The 18,692-nt window shown below is 39.5% G+C and overlaps 2 protein-coding genes across 2 annotated transcripts; one reads left to right on the forward strand and one right to left on the reverse strand.

The window, feature by feature from the left end:
• Positions 1-3,378: 3,378 nt before the first annotated feature.
• On the forward strand, positions 3,379-5,469 carry ddit4 (DNA-damage-inducible transcript 4). The gene is made up of 3 exons (XM_027002667.2): positions 3,379-3,513; positions 3,895-4,149; positions 4,347-5,469. The coding sequence occupies exons 2-3, from the start codon at positions 3,954-3,956 to the stop codon at positions 4,838-4,840; spliced, it is 690 nt and encodes a 229-aa protein (XP_026858468.1). The 5' UTR covers positions 3,379-3,513; positions 3,895-3,953; the 3' UTR covers positions 4,841-5,469.
• An 827-nt stretch (positions 5,470-6,296) lies between these two features.
• dnajb12b (DnaJ heat shock protein family (Hsp40) member B12b) lies at positions 6,297-18,689 on the reverse strand. Its single transcript, XM_027002624.2, has 9 exons — positions 18,515-18,689; positions 16,567-16,741; positions 15,542-15,687; positions 15,124-15,297; positions 14,407-14,480; positions 11,887-11,996; positions 8,791-8,963; positions 7,222-7,363; positions 6,297-6,808 (listed from the first exon to the last, which is right to left on the reverse strand). Exons 1-8 carry the CDS (start codon positions 18,645-18,647, stop codon positions 7,242-7,244), a joined length of 1,107 nt encoding a protein of 368 aa, XP_026858425.2. The 5' UTR covers positions 18,648-18,689; the 3' UTR covers positions 6,297-6,808; positions 7,222-7,241.
• Positions 18,690-18,692: the final 3 nt, after the last annotated feature.

The following is an 18,692-nucleotide window of genomic DNA, read 5'->3' on the forward strand; positions in this document are numbered from 1 at the left end:
TTTTTTAATTTTACTAAATTCTACACAAACTGGTCAATTTATGGCATTTGTTTCTGCCACTTACAATGTAATTTAACAAGAAACTCTCATTTTAGAACTAAATCAAGAAAAATTTTCCTTTTTCTAAACGCAGCATGTCGGTTTACCCATGTTTGAAATATTTAGTACTTTGACGGCATCCAATAGTGTCAGCTTCTTTGTGTCCTCAGTCTATTGTGCAGCCTTCTCATCTAGATTTACTGGGCAAGTATGAAGAACAGAAACCCTCTGCTTTGTTTTTCTAACGCCTCCACAGTCACCATTAATTTTACTGCCATGGTCCGTGAGGCTCTCCATCCCCCCACAGCACCAACTGAAGAAACGGCAAGACAAAGCAGGAGAGGGGTGAGGGGAGGTGGTAAATAAAATTCACATTCTTTGTCTTCAGCTGAACACAACGTAACAGACGTAAGTCACCGTGGACTGCCCTGTTCAAAACAAGTCCTCGAAAAGAAAACAAACCAGTGGCATGTTTGACTCATATATTGTAAACATTTGATGGGAGATTAACATTAAAAATCCTTCAGTGATAAAAATACCACATAGGCTGTGCCTGGGCAAGAATTTTTATTCCTCCTTCCGAGTAGTCCACTGTTCATTGACCCTTATTTACAAACTGCTTTATGAGTTTGCCCATTGAAACTTGCGTTTTACAGGACTGCCAGTGGATGTTTTGCATCTGAACGGTCGAAAAAAGCAGTAAGGAACTTCTGTAAATGTACAGCATGTACTGTTCTACTGATTCCCTTCAGGGGCGTCACCAACACAAGTATACCACTGGGTCCTAAAGAACCTCGGGCACTGTCAATCTATGCACATTATTCACTATGGGGAAGGCTTATTTCATGCATTGTATAACTCACATCAATGTGTATAGTTAAAAACATCATTACAGCTATTTTAATATAATGAACATATTTATGTGTTGATTTATGTAAGTCAGTGTAACGCTGTCTGCTGTTTACTTGGACGGTACATGTGCCCTTGTTGTGTTTTTTCTTCTCAGTTCGTCTCTGGCTGAAATGAGAACAGTTTGTCCAGCCTTCACATGTACTCTCCACACATCTGTGAAATCTGGATTTCTGCCAAAACCTTTTTTTTTGAAAATACATATAGAAGGATGTATGCATATACTTAGGCAAAGAGCATGAAGTAGAACACAGAGCAAAACACATTTCAGCAGATTTCTATGATGTGCTGTTCTTGATTTAGAAGTTTGTTATTGTGAACAATAAATGGCTATAATGCATTTTTACATACTTTATTTCATATAAACACTTCACAGTAGTTTAAAAATGTTAGGCATGTATCTGACAGGCAGCTTTTTCTTAAATGTATTAAATATTAAATAGTCAGTTGTAAGTTATAATAAACAGAATTTAAACTGCAAAACCAAATAAAAAATCAAAGGCAAATAGCAATGATAAGTGAGTGAACACTCCCAGCGTTTCTGTAATATCACTTTGGTCTGTTGTCATACTCAGTACCGGTACTGAAAAAATCCCCATAAAATTCTTCATTGAAGTCATTTTATAGTTTATAATATATGTTAATGCAATTGATTTTTTTTACCTTGCCTAAGAGAAAAATCTGAATGAAAAACATAATTTAATAGAACATACACTCAAATCACATTAATAGATTTCAACAAAGACTGTGGCAGCAGAAATGTATAACAAAAGTGATACATTTCATTCTAATTACTTTACATAAGACAATCTCCCATCTTGTGTCTAATATATTAAGTATCTGATTTTAACTATAGTACTAGATAAATCTGAATCAATCTTATGGCGTTTAAGCACTTTACGGCCAATTATCTCAGGACTACAGTTTTGTCAGGGAGAGCCTTATAGGTTCTTGCAGCGTCATCTGATTAACTTTGGTAACTGAATGCTGATGCATATTGGACCATGCAGTATTGCATCATGCTGAACACTGAATCCACAAGCGGTGCTATGGGTGGTTGCAAATCAGTACAGACCCTTAGCTTGTCCTTTCATTTTCAACCTGAGATACACTAAAAGATACTGAAAATATTTACTTTTCTGTAGTATTTTCAGTAAACTGGCCATCTTAAGTCAAATATAAAGGCTGTCCAGTATAAATATTCTTTGCCTTTTCTGCAAATAGACTTTACTTTTTGCTTATGCTGTCCATCTAACAGAGAAACCTGTCTTGGTGAAACACTCCCCCTTAAGATCAATCCTTGAACATTCACAGGGATAGCCACTACCTTAAGAAGAAGACTAAGATATGCAGTAATTCACATTTAAATTTGTGGAAGATACTCTAGAAGATACTCGTATCCAGAGCAACTTATAAAAGTGCTTTAGTTGTCTACTCAGAAAAGTGTCCTTAGTAATATAATAGAGTATCACAGCCTACTAATTAGACAGCAGTTTGTACCTTATTTTACACTGATAACTGCCTGATCTGTGGCCCAATGCTTATATGGTAATGTAATGGACAGTTATATATATATATATATATATATATATATATATATATATATATATATATATATATATAATATATATATATATAATATATATATATATATATATATATATATATAATTTATTTATTTTTTCTGCAGTTAATGAGAAGGGTTCCAGCCATCATTTTAGAAGTTCTTTTATGTATATAACACAAAATGTCATCAGTTGCTATCAGTTCAGTTCTGATATTGGAAAATTATACTTGTGTGCTATGTTCTATGTACAATAGCCTATGCTGTGCTGTGTCAGATGCATTAAAATGACTGGCAGTCCCATACGCTTCACACAATCACACTGGATTTACGGTGGCCAATGCAATAAATCTTAAAAAGAGAACATCAGTCCTCCCAAAAGGAGGACATTGGCGGACGGGTATATGACAGTACAACACAGAAAATTAAAACCATAACTTATGTAGTTCGGTAACACTGCTGAACAATTTGATCTCGAGGACTGGGATCTGAAAAACCGGACTGTCCGGCCTCAAACTGGACGTCTGGCCACCCTATATATACTCTAAATGTGCATAACATAGTAATCTAAAAATGTTGTCAGATGCAAAGCATCAATATTAATGCAAATAAGATACAGCCAGACACGACGTGAAGCATTGCCCAGGCTTGTCCTACGTGAAACGGAAAACACTCGCGGTTTTCTTTCTGCCCTCAACAGACAATGGGTAAGTTAGTGCTTGAGATCTGCGTTATGTTACCGGGCAAAGTGGAACGTTCAGAACGTGTGCTAACAGCTGATTGGACGCGGAGCCGTTGAGGGGCGTGTCTAGTTGATACTGCTGCTGAGCTGTTTAAATAGCTTTGTTCTCGTTCATGACATCAGTGTTTGCAGAAGGCAGACACGAGCACTGAGTCCGACGTCTTTGTTAAAGCACTTTTTAATTCGTGGGAAATTAGCGATATAATTAGCTAACAAAACTGGAGAGGCATCGGCAACATATTTTTAGTACTCGATCTTGGTGAGTGTTGATTTTAAATATAATTTTATTCTTGTGGAATAATTGTTTTTCTTTCATTCATTTCTGTAAAGGCTACTGCAACTATCTTGCTTCCAGGATCAGTTAGTTAGCGTTAGCTGACCTAGTTTAATTGTAACTACAACCCTACCTAGCTACAACCGAACACTTCATTTATAGTTAGCATAGCTAACTGTTTTTTTCAGACAGAATAAGTCATAAGTGTATTCGCTGTTTTGATCGTTGTGCTAGTTAACCAACTTTCTTTTTTTTTTGCCTGACAGCCTTTAGCCAGCATCTTTTTTGTTTAATAAATAACAAGTGCATTGGCTATGTCCTCCCTGTAGCCACATCTTAAATTTTCCTATTTCCTCTACTCTGTAGATATTTTAAACGAACCACAATCGGAGTGAACAGATCCGATCAAATCCCTGAAATCAACAATGCATAAACAACTGAGTGCGAGTCTTTCTTCGGAGGACGGCAGCTTCCCCTCTTCACCTGAAGCTGACGCTTCGACAAAGCGCTTATCCTGGAGCAGACTGGTCCAGAAACTCGGCGAGTTTGGAGGCGTAAGCAGCAATCACAGCTTAGACTTCGATTCGGATACCTGCAGCAGAGACGATGTGTCGGATACAGGTATTAAGCTCTCTTTTGTCTGTAACTTTACTCCGTTCCCTGTCGATGAGCTCTTAAATAGCTGCTCCTGTCTGAATGACAAATTTATAGGTAGAATGGTGAAAACATAGCTACAGTTCAGAGGTTGCGTACCGATAGTTTTCCATTTGGCGTGTTAATAAGCAGTGTCAACGTAATCGTTTTAATTTCTTTTTCAGGTTCATTATCTCTGCCTGACTTATCCAGTGTCGACAGTGAGATGTTTTACGATCCAACGGAGGAGAGCCTGTGTAAAGAAGTTGTGCAGCTGATTGCCAGTAGTCTGACTGAGGCGAAAGATTGCACCCTTCACTGCTCCAAACTCCTCATTCCCGAGAAACTTCTGGAGCACATAGGGCAGGAACTAGTACATCTGGCTGCGAGTGAGCCATGCGGCCTGCGGGGGGCGCTGATTGATCTTTGTGTGGAACAGGGGGGAACCTGGCAGAATGCAGGGCAGATAGCAGCGGACCCTTATCTCGTCCCTACCTTTCAACTAACACTTGTACTGAGACTGGAATCGGGAGGATTTTGGCCTAAACTTCAGGGCCTATTTACTACCAAGTCACCCTCTGCTCCAGGTGTAAGACACGCACTTAAACTTAGCACTGGCTTCAGGGTGATCAAAAGGAAACTGTACAGCTCTGAAGAGCTTCTTATAGAAGAATGTTGAAAGTAAAAGATGAAACTCTACTCCCTGGACCTTGAATAGCTGTCTTGCACGCTGTGAACTATACCTTTTTAGTTACAGAAGAGCTGTTCTCACCTGAGGACTGAATGACATTGTTGATTACTTGAGGGAAATTTACATTTACAGTTTACCTGGAAATGGATCTCTGTATGATTTTTCATGAGCTGTGTATAAAAACAATATAGCCTATACAAATTGTTTACCAATTATACATTCATGTATTGGACAGTTGCTGTTTTGGGGCATTTTGGATTACTGAGTTCATAAATTGCACTTCTTCCAGGCAGTTTTTTAACTTGACAGGTGCTATTTTATTTGACTGCTTTGAAATACTTACCTCAGTTTCTATGGAAACCAGATATGGCAGCTACTGTAATTTTGTAAATGTAATTTGTGTGTGGAAATCATTTAAAAAATTTTTTAGCGAGTGCCATTTGTGAACAGATCTGAATTTTACTTTCAGGAAATTGGACCCCTGCTTTTTTTTTTTTACTTCACTGTCATGCATATTCTTCTGTGCATCCTTATTTGTTTGATATTCAAATACTGCTAAAATTTGTATGTCCCATTTCAGAACATACAGAAAAAATAAAATTATATTTTGAAGAAAATCTTTATCTTTCTCACATTCATGAGACAAATGACTAAATGTGATGCAAAAACAAGCAGTATTTCTGCAAGAAGCTTTGCATACTTTTGGGAAAATTAGAATAGTAACTACCTTTTTTGAAGGTGTATCTAAATTACTGAATTTTGGCCTTAAATAAGATTCCGATGACCTGTTGATTCCAGATAAAAGTGCATTTTTTAAAGGCTCACCAAAAGCTAAGATGTACTGCAGAAAAATTAGAATTAGAATAGATTCAGGTGATAATCCACCTTTCTGAATAAAAGCTTTAATAATTGCTAGCTAGGCTAGTCAAGTGTGCCTTCAGTTGTAAGTAGCCTAATTGTCACCATGTGATATATGCACTGCTTATGACCTTACTGTTTTGTTTTTTTTTAAGGCTAGATCAAACTTTCACAAAGTAAAAACTGGTAGGTTTTAAGTGCAGCATTAGTACGAGCTATAATAAACTACTTTTTTGATTGGCACCAATATCTGAAGTGGGAGAGCAAAGGTACAAAATGAAGAGACTATTCTACTCAAGCGCAAATCCAGCAGAGACCAGTTGGAGGGGGATATGGCTACAGGCACATGATGATCCGGTTGACAGGAAGGCTGCTAGTGAACGTGAGGCCTCTGCATGTTTTAGCTTACAGTGAAATCCCAGCCGCCTGCCAAACTCCAACAGCTTACATGACTCACGCGCACACACATACGCAAATGCACGCACTCACTCACAGTCCTACCCTTCCTGAAATATAGACAGTCTCTCCCTCCCCCACCCTGTACACATATTCCAAACATCCAAAAAGCACTCACTGGGGTGGTGAATAGAGCAGTGGCACAAATACATTTTTTTATTGTTCAGGAATATAAATCTTAAAAAAAAGACCAATCCATTGAATAAATACTAACAGAATAGAGCAGCCATTTTAAGTTCTAGTGGCAAAACTTGCAAATCTTAAACAGTTAAAGCTTATTTAACCAACCAAATAAATAAAACCCCTGCAGAGATGAATGCATGGTTATCAATTATAAATTAATACAAAAGTGACTAGGTCATGATCTATGAACTATAAATGACGCAACAACAAAAATGCAACATTCTTGTAGCAGGATTATCTGCTCAGTAATAAATGGAGGCTAGAGGAAGATCCTGAGCTTTCTAAAATCATTATAGCAGTGGATTCTCCCTAATGAAGACATGCATCTGTGACACTTTCTCACACACTGACAAAATCAGTTTGAATTCTCTTCTGTTGTCTGATATTCTGTCACAGGTGGCCAGCATTCCGTTTACTGTATATGGTGATCTTCTCTAACAGGAAGATTGTATTTGAAACCTACAAAAAAAGAAAAAACAAACTACAATATGGGCAGAAAGATTTTTAGATATTTTAATATATATATATATTATTCCTCCCTATATGACAGTTAAATCCAAGATGCAAAAACCTGCAATGGTCTGAGATGACGAGAGAGAGAGAGAGAGAGAGAGAGAGAGAGAACAGGATCAAGCACACAGTATGGTGGGGCTGTACATCCATCTCCCACTGACAATGATCCTCACCTGCCCCCCAGTAACTGGGTCAAGCTTTTCAGGCCACCTGAAAAGCACACCATTTACTTAAGAGACTGAAAGAGGATACGACACAGTAGAGAACTTGGCAAAGAAACATTACTGGACTATTGAGGGTTTAGCTACAGTGGTTTTGTTAAAGCAGATGCTGCAGAACATAGCAGATGTCTCACCCACCTGCACAGACTGGCATCAGTTTATCCATGGAGAGAAGCCTGAACCTTGGCCAGCCTGGAGCAGGAAGGAGTGGCCATTCTCTGGGCCCTCTGGTACAGCTCTGCATCCCCAAAATAGCGTGCGCGGTATAGCAAACCGTCCTCTGCAGAATGTACGCACAAACATACAACCACAGAGCAATGGGAAAAGACAGCCTGCATTTACAGCACACAGCATCATCTTATGAGAAGACAAAAACTCGAATCACCTACTGTATCGAAAAAAGGAAAAACACATGCAAAAAATCATGACATACCATACAAAATGCTATGGATCTCTCAATCGCTTTGACACAGGAATAAGCAGCAGTTGATAATGTGTTTATTCAGTTCCTGAGTAAATATACACTGCCCTCATCAATATAGATAGAGCCCAGCTGATAACTGGCTTGTCTCACACCAAAGGTTTCCTATTTCTGAAGGGTTTAAAATTTTAAACACTTGGTTAAAAGCAATGGTTCTTGATACAAGTTCTAGGAACCCACAATCCTGAACAATTTTTCATGCACCAAAACAGCTCATGATCTTGATAATTAGTTGATGAACTGGACTGGGGATCCAAGGTAGGGAAAATTTTGAAATTGCGGCAGTTAGTATGTTCCCAGGAGAAATACTACTAGGCTACTAGGCAATTACAGCTGTGCATGTTTGTCTGATGAGTAAAACTGATGATGAAGCAACAAAAATGATGACAAACATTGTGAATCAAAAGGAAGTGCAATATGAGTTAACACATGGAGAGTAACCAGCTCCAACCAGCTCTGGTGAATCACCAAGACACTCCAGCTTCTAAAATCCTGAAAAAACCCTTTTACTGCTGTAGAAAAAATTTGTGCAGAAAAAAAAAAATTCAGTCAACCATACCCATATTCTAGAATGTACATTAATGAAGCATCAATATACTAATTTCTCTAACTAATTAAGCAGGTGTGGACCATTGTTCAGACACATGCAGGCCTTGGATTAAATTACAATGTATAAATCCTTCTTCTTGTATTTTCAGAGCAGAATTTAGTCATTGCCTGGATAATGATCCTAAGAGACAAAATCACTTGTGCGACACAAAACTGGAGTTAATGGTGAGGTTTTACCAAAGTCATTTAACAATAATTTATTGTTATCACCAGATTGGCTATGTTGAGGGTTTAGATTAAGGTCTGAAGTGCAGTGGTTATACTGGGCAATAAGCAAAACATAAAAAAAAAACCCAGCCGTATCTGTTTTGAAGCTATCATTAATCTACAGATACTGAGAAGATTCATCACATTTCTGCTGCTGTTCAGGAAAATGTTGTTATACAGCTCAACATTTTATGCATCAGCACAAAGTTTCATAACTGGTGGTGTTTAGTGATCTGGATCAACCTCTATCATCAGATCAGGATGTTACCCAAGTAAGATTAAAGCTCTGCATGGTAAGCCTCTGAGAAGAAACAAAGTATGGCCTTTTGTCGGCCATCAACCTCAAAAAAACTTAATTGAACATAGGCGATAGCATGCTGTTGAAAGGCTGTTGTGAAGGAGGAACGCACTCTGTTGCTTCTCCCTCCAGCAGTTGTCCCGGAGCATGGAGATGTACTCGTCCTCCACATCACGCTCCACCTGCCTCAGACTCACACTGTTGTGCTCCTGGCTGAAGCGCTCGCTCACGTAGTATGGCACACGCAGAGTCTCCGTCAACCGCTTGTGTGTGTGGCCCACTGACCTGCACAACAGAACAATAAACCTGAATAACCTGGTGGCCCTATCTTCTGGATGTGATGCTTTAGCAAAATGAAATTTGATGAAAGATCTGCAGAAAAATCTTTTTTATATCGTTAACCAGAGGCATGTTGAGGTAGGATAGATAGCTGTCAAGACTTTTTTCATAGTTGGTGGAGAGTTCTACCAGACAGATCCAGTGCATTATTTCCAGAATGAAATCATATCATATCATATCATATCATATCATATCATATCATATCATATACATGTACTGGTAGAACAAGAGAGGTTGAAATGAGACGATGTGAATAAGTGGGTGACAACAAGTGGAAAGGAGAAAGACGCATAAATCATTTTCTCCGCAACACAAGCTGCATGTGATAGGCCGTTAGGGTTAAAGTGGACAGTACAGAGGTCATAGATGATGACCCTACTTTCTCAATGCTGGGCAAGGTTTGTCTCTTTCACCATAATTGTCATGCTGCACAGAGAGGTGTGGAGGAGATGGCCTGACCAAGGAACCATGGTGAGGTTTCAGTTGAAATCTACAAGTACAGTGATTAGTCAGAGCCAAAGTGGAAAGTTCAGGGGTCAGAAACTGTCCAGCATGACTACAGGCGCAGCACACAGTAAAAGAATGACCTAAAACAGATTTTAAACGTTTATTTGTGTAGACAATACAGTTTTACAGATGGTTTTGCTTCTAAAAATGTAGAGTATTCCTAAGGAAGACATCCTTTCCTACTGTTAGAATACAAGAAAATTATATTATTATTATTATTATTATTGTTATTATTATTATTATTATTATTATTATTATTATTAATAATAATAATAACAACATTTGTTTAGATAATACTTTTAAAGTTCTTTTCACATAAAAGACATCAAGGGCCACATCTAGGCCAAATTGAAGCAGAGTGTGAAAACCTACTTGCTAAAAGGCCTGCATCAGCTTGAAATTGATCAATAAGCTTAGCCTAGTACTCGGCGTTCTATAAAGTGAGGTGGCCTTGTTTTACATCTGACTAGCCGAACCAGCCATTTCTGCTGGAACTGTAAGAGGCCAGTTACCTGTTGCATGAGATTAGCTATTGATGAGCAAGGTGATGGCATCAGCACACAAACCCTGGTCAGCCCCCTATCACACTATGGCCACACAACCTTCACGTCCGCATGGTCCTTTCCACAGCTCTGCAGAGTGTACAGGCAGGATCAATAAGGCACAAACTAATAGCTCAATTCTACTTTACACCCTCCTCTGGGGTAGGCAGAGATGGAGTCACACACTGTTTGCACCATGACTTGCTCTCTCCTTTTTTCCCAACCTCCTATAAAAGCTAATCTTCTTCTCCCCTGGTTTTCCTCACTTAGCCTTTTGTGGTGAGAGAAACATATAAAACAGTATCAAAATCAGCAGAGCTACTTGCAGCACCATGATAAATTCTCCAAAGCTTCTTCATTTGATTCTTTGATTCGTTTCCCTGTGATCCCACAGAGCTTCATTTTTTCCGCAGTGGGGTTCCACTTTTCACATTCTCTAAGTGGACAGATACAGGTCTTTCTGGTGCTTCAGTGTGCTTGAAGTCACTGTGATGGTGAATGAGCATGACCTTTTTGTGGGCTAAAAGGGACATGTTAGTGTGTCTCATTTCTTATTTTTACCCGTACCCCTTGTTTGCGAGTGTCCTACTTGCCCCTTGGAACTGAGTTTCCATGGGTAGTGGTTAAGATCTTCCCCTACGAAATGGGACTACCCTTGATGAGTTTTCACCATACATTTCTAATACGCCGTCCTCAGCTGTGGTGATCTTTCTTGGGTGAACTATAGGCATCCATTTGCGATTACCTGCAGTTTACAACTTCAATTTCAATTTCCTTCATTACCAGGCTACTAGTGGTGCTGTCTAGGCACTGCCAATCTTCACTGATGCGGTTAAGTAGCCATGTAGCCCTAACATTTCGCCCTACTCTTATCTCAACAAAAATTGGGAAACCCTTCCCCTACACGTGAACCTGCAAAATGGCAGGGAGGGCTAAGTGATGGGGGCAAGGGGTAAAATGGGCCTTAAAGTATTGGAGGGCACTGTATGAAAGAAATGCCTAGCAGGACACATCTACCTGTACTTTCCAACAAAAAGACAAATTTTTGTTATGTTTAATTGCCTTTAACAGTTTTTTAAAATTTGCATTATTGCTTTATCATTACAGTATTTGTTATATACATGCGTTTTATATGAAAATAAACACTTACTGCCCAGATAGATAGCTTCATTGCTTTTGTGCCAAAGACTTTTACAATGTACTGTATGCTCCTAAATAGACTGTGAACAGTACTAAATAGACTGTGAATAGGGATAAGATAGCAAGGAATACATGCGTGGACTCATGGAAAGTTGTGGAGAAAAGTTGCTCAAAATTTCTTAAGGGATCACTGAGCATATGTGTTTGAGGGAATAGACATGAAAGAGTGAGAGTGGAGGACACATACACACACGCACGCGCACACACGTGCATGCACGCACGTGCACGCACCTGCATGTATAACCCACCCACCCTCCTGCCCCTACCTGTGCGAACACCCACCTGCCCCCCACCAATGCGCTCACACACCTGACTGCCTGCCCGCCCGCTCCACTGCCCCTTCCACATGCCCACATGCCCACGCACCCACACAAATGCTCAAATGCCTGCCTGCCCATCCCTGCCCACACACTCGCATGTCCGCCCAGAAAGGCTGGGACAGGCTAGCAAAGGTGTGAGCGAGTGAGTGCACATGCGAATGGAGGCATAAACACTTGGCATGTGCACACTTGATATGGGAAAGAAACCTGATAAGTATAATTAAACCTTGAATGATGGCACTAGTGGCATGTGTGTGCGTAAATTTGTGTGTTTGGGTACGTGTGTGTATGTGTGCTTACGGTCTGAGGGTCAAGCTATAGGGAGGCTCGGCCACCAACATCTGGCTAAGAGCAGACACGATTACAAGGATAAGGAGGGGCATGAGCTGTACGAAGAGAGTCAAGCCGCCCTGCAACAACACAGACACAGACACACTTACATGGTTGATCCTAAACTACTGTATAACTATCAATAATCCTAAATCTGAACCTAACCTTAACCCTCACAAAACCTAACTGTAATCCTGACAAGAAACTTGTCCAATAACCAATACCAAAGACCCCAACAATGTCTTGACAGCTTTAGCTAAAAAACAAACACCCCCCCCAAAAAAAACAAAAAAAAACAAAGGCATTTCAAAAAAGCAAATTACACCCCCCCCCCCGCCAAAAAAAATTTAACCAGTAATAACACATACACCTACATATGGTGTATACCCCCAAAATAGCATTATGGCTAATTACAACAGCCTTAAAGAGCAAAATTATCATGTACATATCAATAAGACAGAAAAAGATTATGTTACAAAATGGTAAAATGACTATAGATTCAGGTTTCATGCCTGAGCAATCACTCCACTGAAACCAGAGCTAGTATGCTGAATCAGATCGCTTAACAGCTCACTGCCTCCCTCTACTGTTAAAACCTTACTAAAGTCTGGTAGCACCATCTTGTAACTGTGGTTACAAATCCTGCTCATATCAATACAGCAAGATCCCAAATTCTATACTCCCCCAAATAACCTAATCAAAAACTGCAATGGTGTCACTAAAAATGAGTGGTTTTGGAGACCCTATAGAATACCTACTGTGGCCAGAAGATAATTATGTGGTGATTATGGTGATACTGGGAGACATTAGTCCTACGAGTTCAAGCAAAATGGCTATAAGCCTGCAATGCTAGCCATGTTTTGAAATAGTACTGTAGATGTGAGAATTTTGCCATTACAGTTTCTTAATTAAAAGATGAGCTTATGACAGGAAGAAGTTACCTCAGGTTAAGCAAAGAGTTGTTAACAGTTCTACCTATTCAATGGATTGACAATGCAATTATACACGTTAAGATGTTACTTACATTTGCCAAGACATTAGGGATTACATAAAGGTTGAGCTATCACCCCCACCCCCATTCACCGTACTTACCTCAGCAACAGATAAACCCACACTGGAGCTTTTCATTGGGGTTGTCAAATAGTCACCCTCCTTCTCCTGTGTTTTGCTGAATGAAGCCTATGACACCTCCAGAAGGCTCAACAGTGAGATCTGGCATCCCAGACCCACTCCCCTCCAAGCCCACTTTGTAGTAAGCATAATACCACAACAGATACAATAGTGGCCTCTCCAGTGACTAAGGCCATATGAAGCACCTCTGTCGCCATTAATGCATGCACAGTGTCACCATTTCTACATAGTTAAACAACCATGGACTTGTAAACAAACAAACAAACAAATTCTTATTAGCCTACACAGTGACTAAGGGCATTATACGTCCCACTGGTACTGTTAAAGCATGCTCAGTGCCACCGGTTCCAACAGTCATAACATTATCATATATCCCCCCAACTCACCTGTGACCTCCTGTGCCACAGGAACTGACTAGCCCTTTAAGCTATTTCGTGGGGAACTCCTTTAATGATGCTCTCAGTGAACGCCAATACAAAAAACAGAAGTAGCATTAAGAAACATGGCTATAAATGCTCTAATCCCTATCTCTATTGGCCTAATATATGCCTGCAAATCATGTTCCCTCACCTCTGCCACAAAGTCTGCATATTTCAGCTTCTTTCTTTCAAAAGCTTCCTCAATTACATCCTCAAAGGTACTGTTAGATCAATAAAATAAAATACTTGCTCACCCTCCAAATATAGGACCTTGTCTAACCTCACCAAAGTTAATGCAGTACACTGTAACATGAAGTTGCCCACCTATATCTGCTACCAATTCAGTCTTCCGCTTCATCACATTTACTGCTACTGCTCTCTTGTGTCTGACCAAAATCACTCTGCCCTTCCTTCGCAAACCTAATAGAGCTATTCCCACTTTTGCCTGGAAGGAAATTGACCTCTGCGCACCTACAATCCAACCTCATTAAGCCTCCATGCTTAACGTCCGTGCGACACACAAACCTGATAAAATGTACCAACCCCAGCACTTAGTTTACAGCCCGTCTTCACCTACCCACTGACTAAGCTTTTGTGGGGTTTGAGGGACATCACAGGCAACTCCAATGATGCATTTAATATAGTAGTCCAGCTTTTGCAGCCAATCTTTATCTTTTTAATAACTCCATAGTTTCCAACAAGTATAAAGTATTATAAAGTATAACTGTTTCACAGATAAGGGCTTTGAGCATGGGTCATTTTCATTTGATAGAACACATAAAAATCATAGATAGCAGTATATGGAGTATATGGAGCATTAATCTTCCAATGATACAGAACTGTGAAACACTTCAAAGAGCCACTTCCCAGATTCAAAGTCCCAAAAGGCTTTAGTGTGGTCTACTGAGAGCCAGGTTCTGTTAAGGGATGCTCTACTTACACCTCTCTGCTCTCTCCTCTCACCACGCCGTTGACTGAAGTGCATTCGGCCATTGCTGTACATGTGAACGTTACCTGAAAGAGCACAGGCTTCATTTAGTAAATCTGCATACTTCAGTAAATCTGCATACTTAACCAGATCGTGTCCACTGTTATTTGATACCAATAAGTAGAACTCTTAGATGCAGTGTATGTTAAGAAACGTGAAACCTGAATGAGTCGCTGAAACTGTAGTTGAAAATGCAGTACTATTAAACCAGGGCAGTTATTTTGCACATATCCTTTTAGAACTTAGAGTATTATAAGCATTATTGTCACTGGTAACGTTAGACGTTGATTATACCGGTTAGCCCATTATGTTGTAACTGTACTCTCATTTTTGCTCCATGTAAATAAGCTCTCTCTGACATACACTGACAAGCATGCACTCACTTAACTTGTCCCAGCCCAACATAATACACATTACTACATTACTTTCTATTTGCACATCACTCTCTCTCTCTCTCTCACTCACTCACTCACTCACTCACACACATACATACAAACAATGCACTTTACAAAAGTAGCCCCAAAATTATTCAGTTGTAATATCTCTGGTCTAGCACTTCATTTACTGTAGGACAGGCTTGATAATGATACATATGCTGTGTGTTTCTCAGAAGGGACAAGAAAGATGAAAAAGAAACACAATCACACGCACACAAACACACAAACTTACTAGAGGGAAATCCTCCTCCAAAGAACATGTTAAAGAGATCCTCTGGTGAGATATCGGGCTGGAAGTCTTCATTAGAATGACTGTGTCTGCCAGCATGGGCTCGCACCTCCCCATACTCGTCATACAGACGCTTCTTCTCTGGGTTCGACAGCACTGCGTATGCATTCCCAATGGCTCCACGGGACAACCATTAATGAACAAACATAGCAGTGTAATAAATGAGCCATTAAAAAGAAGTTGTGCCTAGCAGTTAGTTCAATCAAGACAGGTAAATTAAACCCAGTTTAAGCTTGCAAAACATTCTAACACAATTGTTTTGTCAGTCCTGTTGACAGCACATTAAGTATCATGGGGATATTTTGCTCTGCAAAAAATAAATAAAGAGATCATCAAAATACTGTCAAACCATTAGGCTTACCCTTAAATGCTTCTGTAGCCCCTGGGGCATGATTCTTATCAGGATGGAACTTGAGCGCCAATTTCCTGTATGCTTTTTTAAGGTCATCATCTGAAGCATCTTTCTGTACTCCAAGAATCTCATAGTAGTTTTTACATTGTTTTATCCTGCCAAGAAGAGAAAATAACTTAAGAGGCAAGAGAGCAGAAAACAAGTACAAACTCTCAATAGGTCCTTTATTTGAATTAACTTCAAATCAAATCCATAGCAGCATTCTCAACCACAGACAATGTTATAAAATAAATTTGTTAAGAGGTACAGAAAAAGAAATGTGGACTAAAGTGCCAATGTCCTACATCCATCTCACTTTGAACATGCAGGGTGGCTCTGGTCATTAAGACATGAAAGGCAAACATCTTTTACATATGACCACATAACCAAAATACTTGTACATGCATCACTCTAGGAGTAATTTAACAAAAAATCCTCTTCAGTTGGCATAGTACAGAACACATGGCAAGACAAATTAGATGAAGACAGGACTGCCCAGTTTCAGAGCAGGGGATCTATCATGTTGCAGAGACTGGATATAAGACACCTGAGCCAGTTAATCAAGACCTTATATATCTCGTAATTATACATAGGATAAGGCATCAAATAGGCTGTGTCAATCAAAGTTTTACATAGCATCCAGCCCACTCATCTCATACTAAAAACCACATCATCACAGGGGTCAACAGGTAGGCACATCCCTTCATCTGTGTTTCACTGAATTAAGCCCACAACACCTCCAGAAGGCTCAACATCGAGGTCTAGTACCTCCCCTGCAAGCTCACATTTAAACGAGACACATACACTTCTTTAAACGTAAACCCACATAGGCCTCCCTTAGTCAGAGTGACTAAGGCCGTTCCTTGCCCCACTGACACTGTTAATAGAATATAAAATATAGCTATATTTTATTTTAAAATGAAATAAGAATCCATGGTGGTTTAAAAGATGAAAACTTCAATATGCATACTAATAAACCAATTCACTGAGAGCACCTTTTGACAGCATCCACTTGTTCTGTGGTGTAAGATTTGGCTGAGTCAGTGCCCGTGTCCTCTTGAATTCTGTGGTTGTCAGAGCTTTCCTGTAAATCTGAAGGAGTTTCTCTGCTTCCTGCAGAATTGCTGGGAGTGGGGGGATGTCCATTCTGCTGCAGAGACGCCAACAATGCTGCACACACCATGTGTTAAAGGAGAATAAAAGCTACCAGTTTAACCACCAAAAACAAGTCTACATACATATGTGTAAATGAGCCTAGCCTTATTCACATAAGATTCTTAGGATTCCAAACAGGAATATGATTACTATCTTTTTAAAAAGTCATGGAGGATGTAAACAACCTATCCCTACAGTTGACCTGCATTTGTGTTTTCGATATGTTGTGTGCATTGTTTTATTGCTGCATTTCATGTGCACATAATCTGAGTGGTAATCTGAACAGCAAGCAGAACTGCTGACAATGTTATAGTTATTTAGTTAACTTGGCAATCGTATATTTATTTATTTTATATTCATTATTTGAGCTTAGTTTTAGTTAAGAAAAGCATAAAAAAATTTAATGTATGAATATTGCACTTGTGGTGAAATTTCATTAGTGCTTTTTAAAACATTTTTAGTACATTTGAACACAATAATACTGAAAATTAGTATATTTGAACAGAACAACACTGAAAAGAACATGTTAATGAGAGCCTCTGGTGAGATATCAGGCTGGAAGTCTTCATTAGTGACAATTTCTATGCCATCCTATCCCAGTTGCAAAACTCTAACACAAGAGTGCCCAGTTCTCGTTCTGGAGATCTACCACCTAGCAAAGTTTCATTGCAACAATTATAGATCTAATACTCAGCTGCTGAAATCCTTGATAAAGTGATCTGATTGTCACGCAACCAGTTTATCCCAGCGCCGACAACAATCAATATCACTACACTTCCCAGAGTCCCGTTCACAGCAAGGAACAACATTCAATCAATCACCAATCGTTCATCCTCACAAGACTATTGAGATCACTTGTTTCATATTATCTTTATTATTCATATTATCACTGTATCCTTGCCAAGCATTGCCACCACGTGTTTACTGAGTGGTTTATTCTCTTTGCCTATATTGTGTTTGGATCCTGTTGTATTTTTGCCTTTTGTTTTGCTCTGGATTTGTTTTCCCTGTAGTTTTGCCTCACTGGTTTTTGGATTTTTGGACTCACTTTCTCTCTCTGGTTTTTCTCACTCTGGCTTCATTCTCTTTGTTAATAAATTAATTCCTTTTATCCGTGAGTGTGTGACTTATTCTGTCCAATGAAACTGATGAAGATGGGTTAGATAAGGCTTGGGACTAAATTCTTCAAGGGAGTAGCTCTCCAGAACTAGAGTTGGCATCACTGCCCTAGCAGACCTATCTTTGGTGTGCAGAATCATTTGAATATTATAGTCAGACGTGTTAGATTAGGGTTAGACCTAATCTGGACATCCCTCTTCTAATTCCTTCCCTACAGTAGCTACAGGTGTGGTCTAGTGGGGACTGGCACAAAAGGAGGGACAGTCGTTGGGACAGCTTCAGTCTAAATTTAGGTCAAATGAGTCTGGGAAACTGGCCCTTATGCTACTACATCCTGCAGGACTGCACCCTGTGCTACAGTTACGTAGCTAGCAAATTCAAATAATTGCACAGCTAAGACAATTCGACAGAACCTACTTATAATTAGTTAGAACATATTTTGAGGCTACATAAAGTCAAAGCAACCAATAATACGTCATGAAACGGGTCTTAGGTAGTTTGAGGCGACAATATCCAAGATGTAAAAACAAGGGGCAATAACACGGACTTGTCATGTAACCCTACCGGTTTTAGACCGAAGGGGTCCTACTAGCTGATAGCTAGCTAGCGTTAGATAAGCTAATGTAGCGATATCTAGATAGCGTAAATTAGTAGCTACATTTATCTTACCTTTTGCCTTGTCGGTCGGAAAGAGTCGCTGTGCTTTTTCTAGAAGTCGGTGCGCTTTGTAAACTTGGTTACTCTTTATTGCGTTAACTGCAATATCAATACAACGTTCCGCTTCATCCTTATTTACTTCCATTGCGGGACACCATATGAGCTACACAAGTAAAAGAAATAAGGTTCC

This window comes from Electrophorus electricus, chromosome 14 (assembly GCF_013358815.1).
Source record: "Electrophorus electricus isolate fEleEle1 chromosome 14, fEleEle1.pri, whole genome shotgun sequence".
NCBI lineage: Eukaryota > Metazoa > Chordata > Actinopteri > Gymnotiformes > Gymnotidae > Electrophorus > Electrophorus electricus.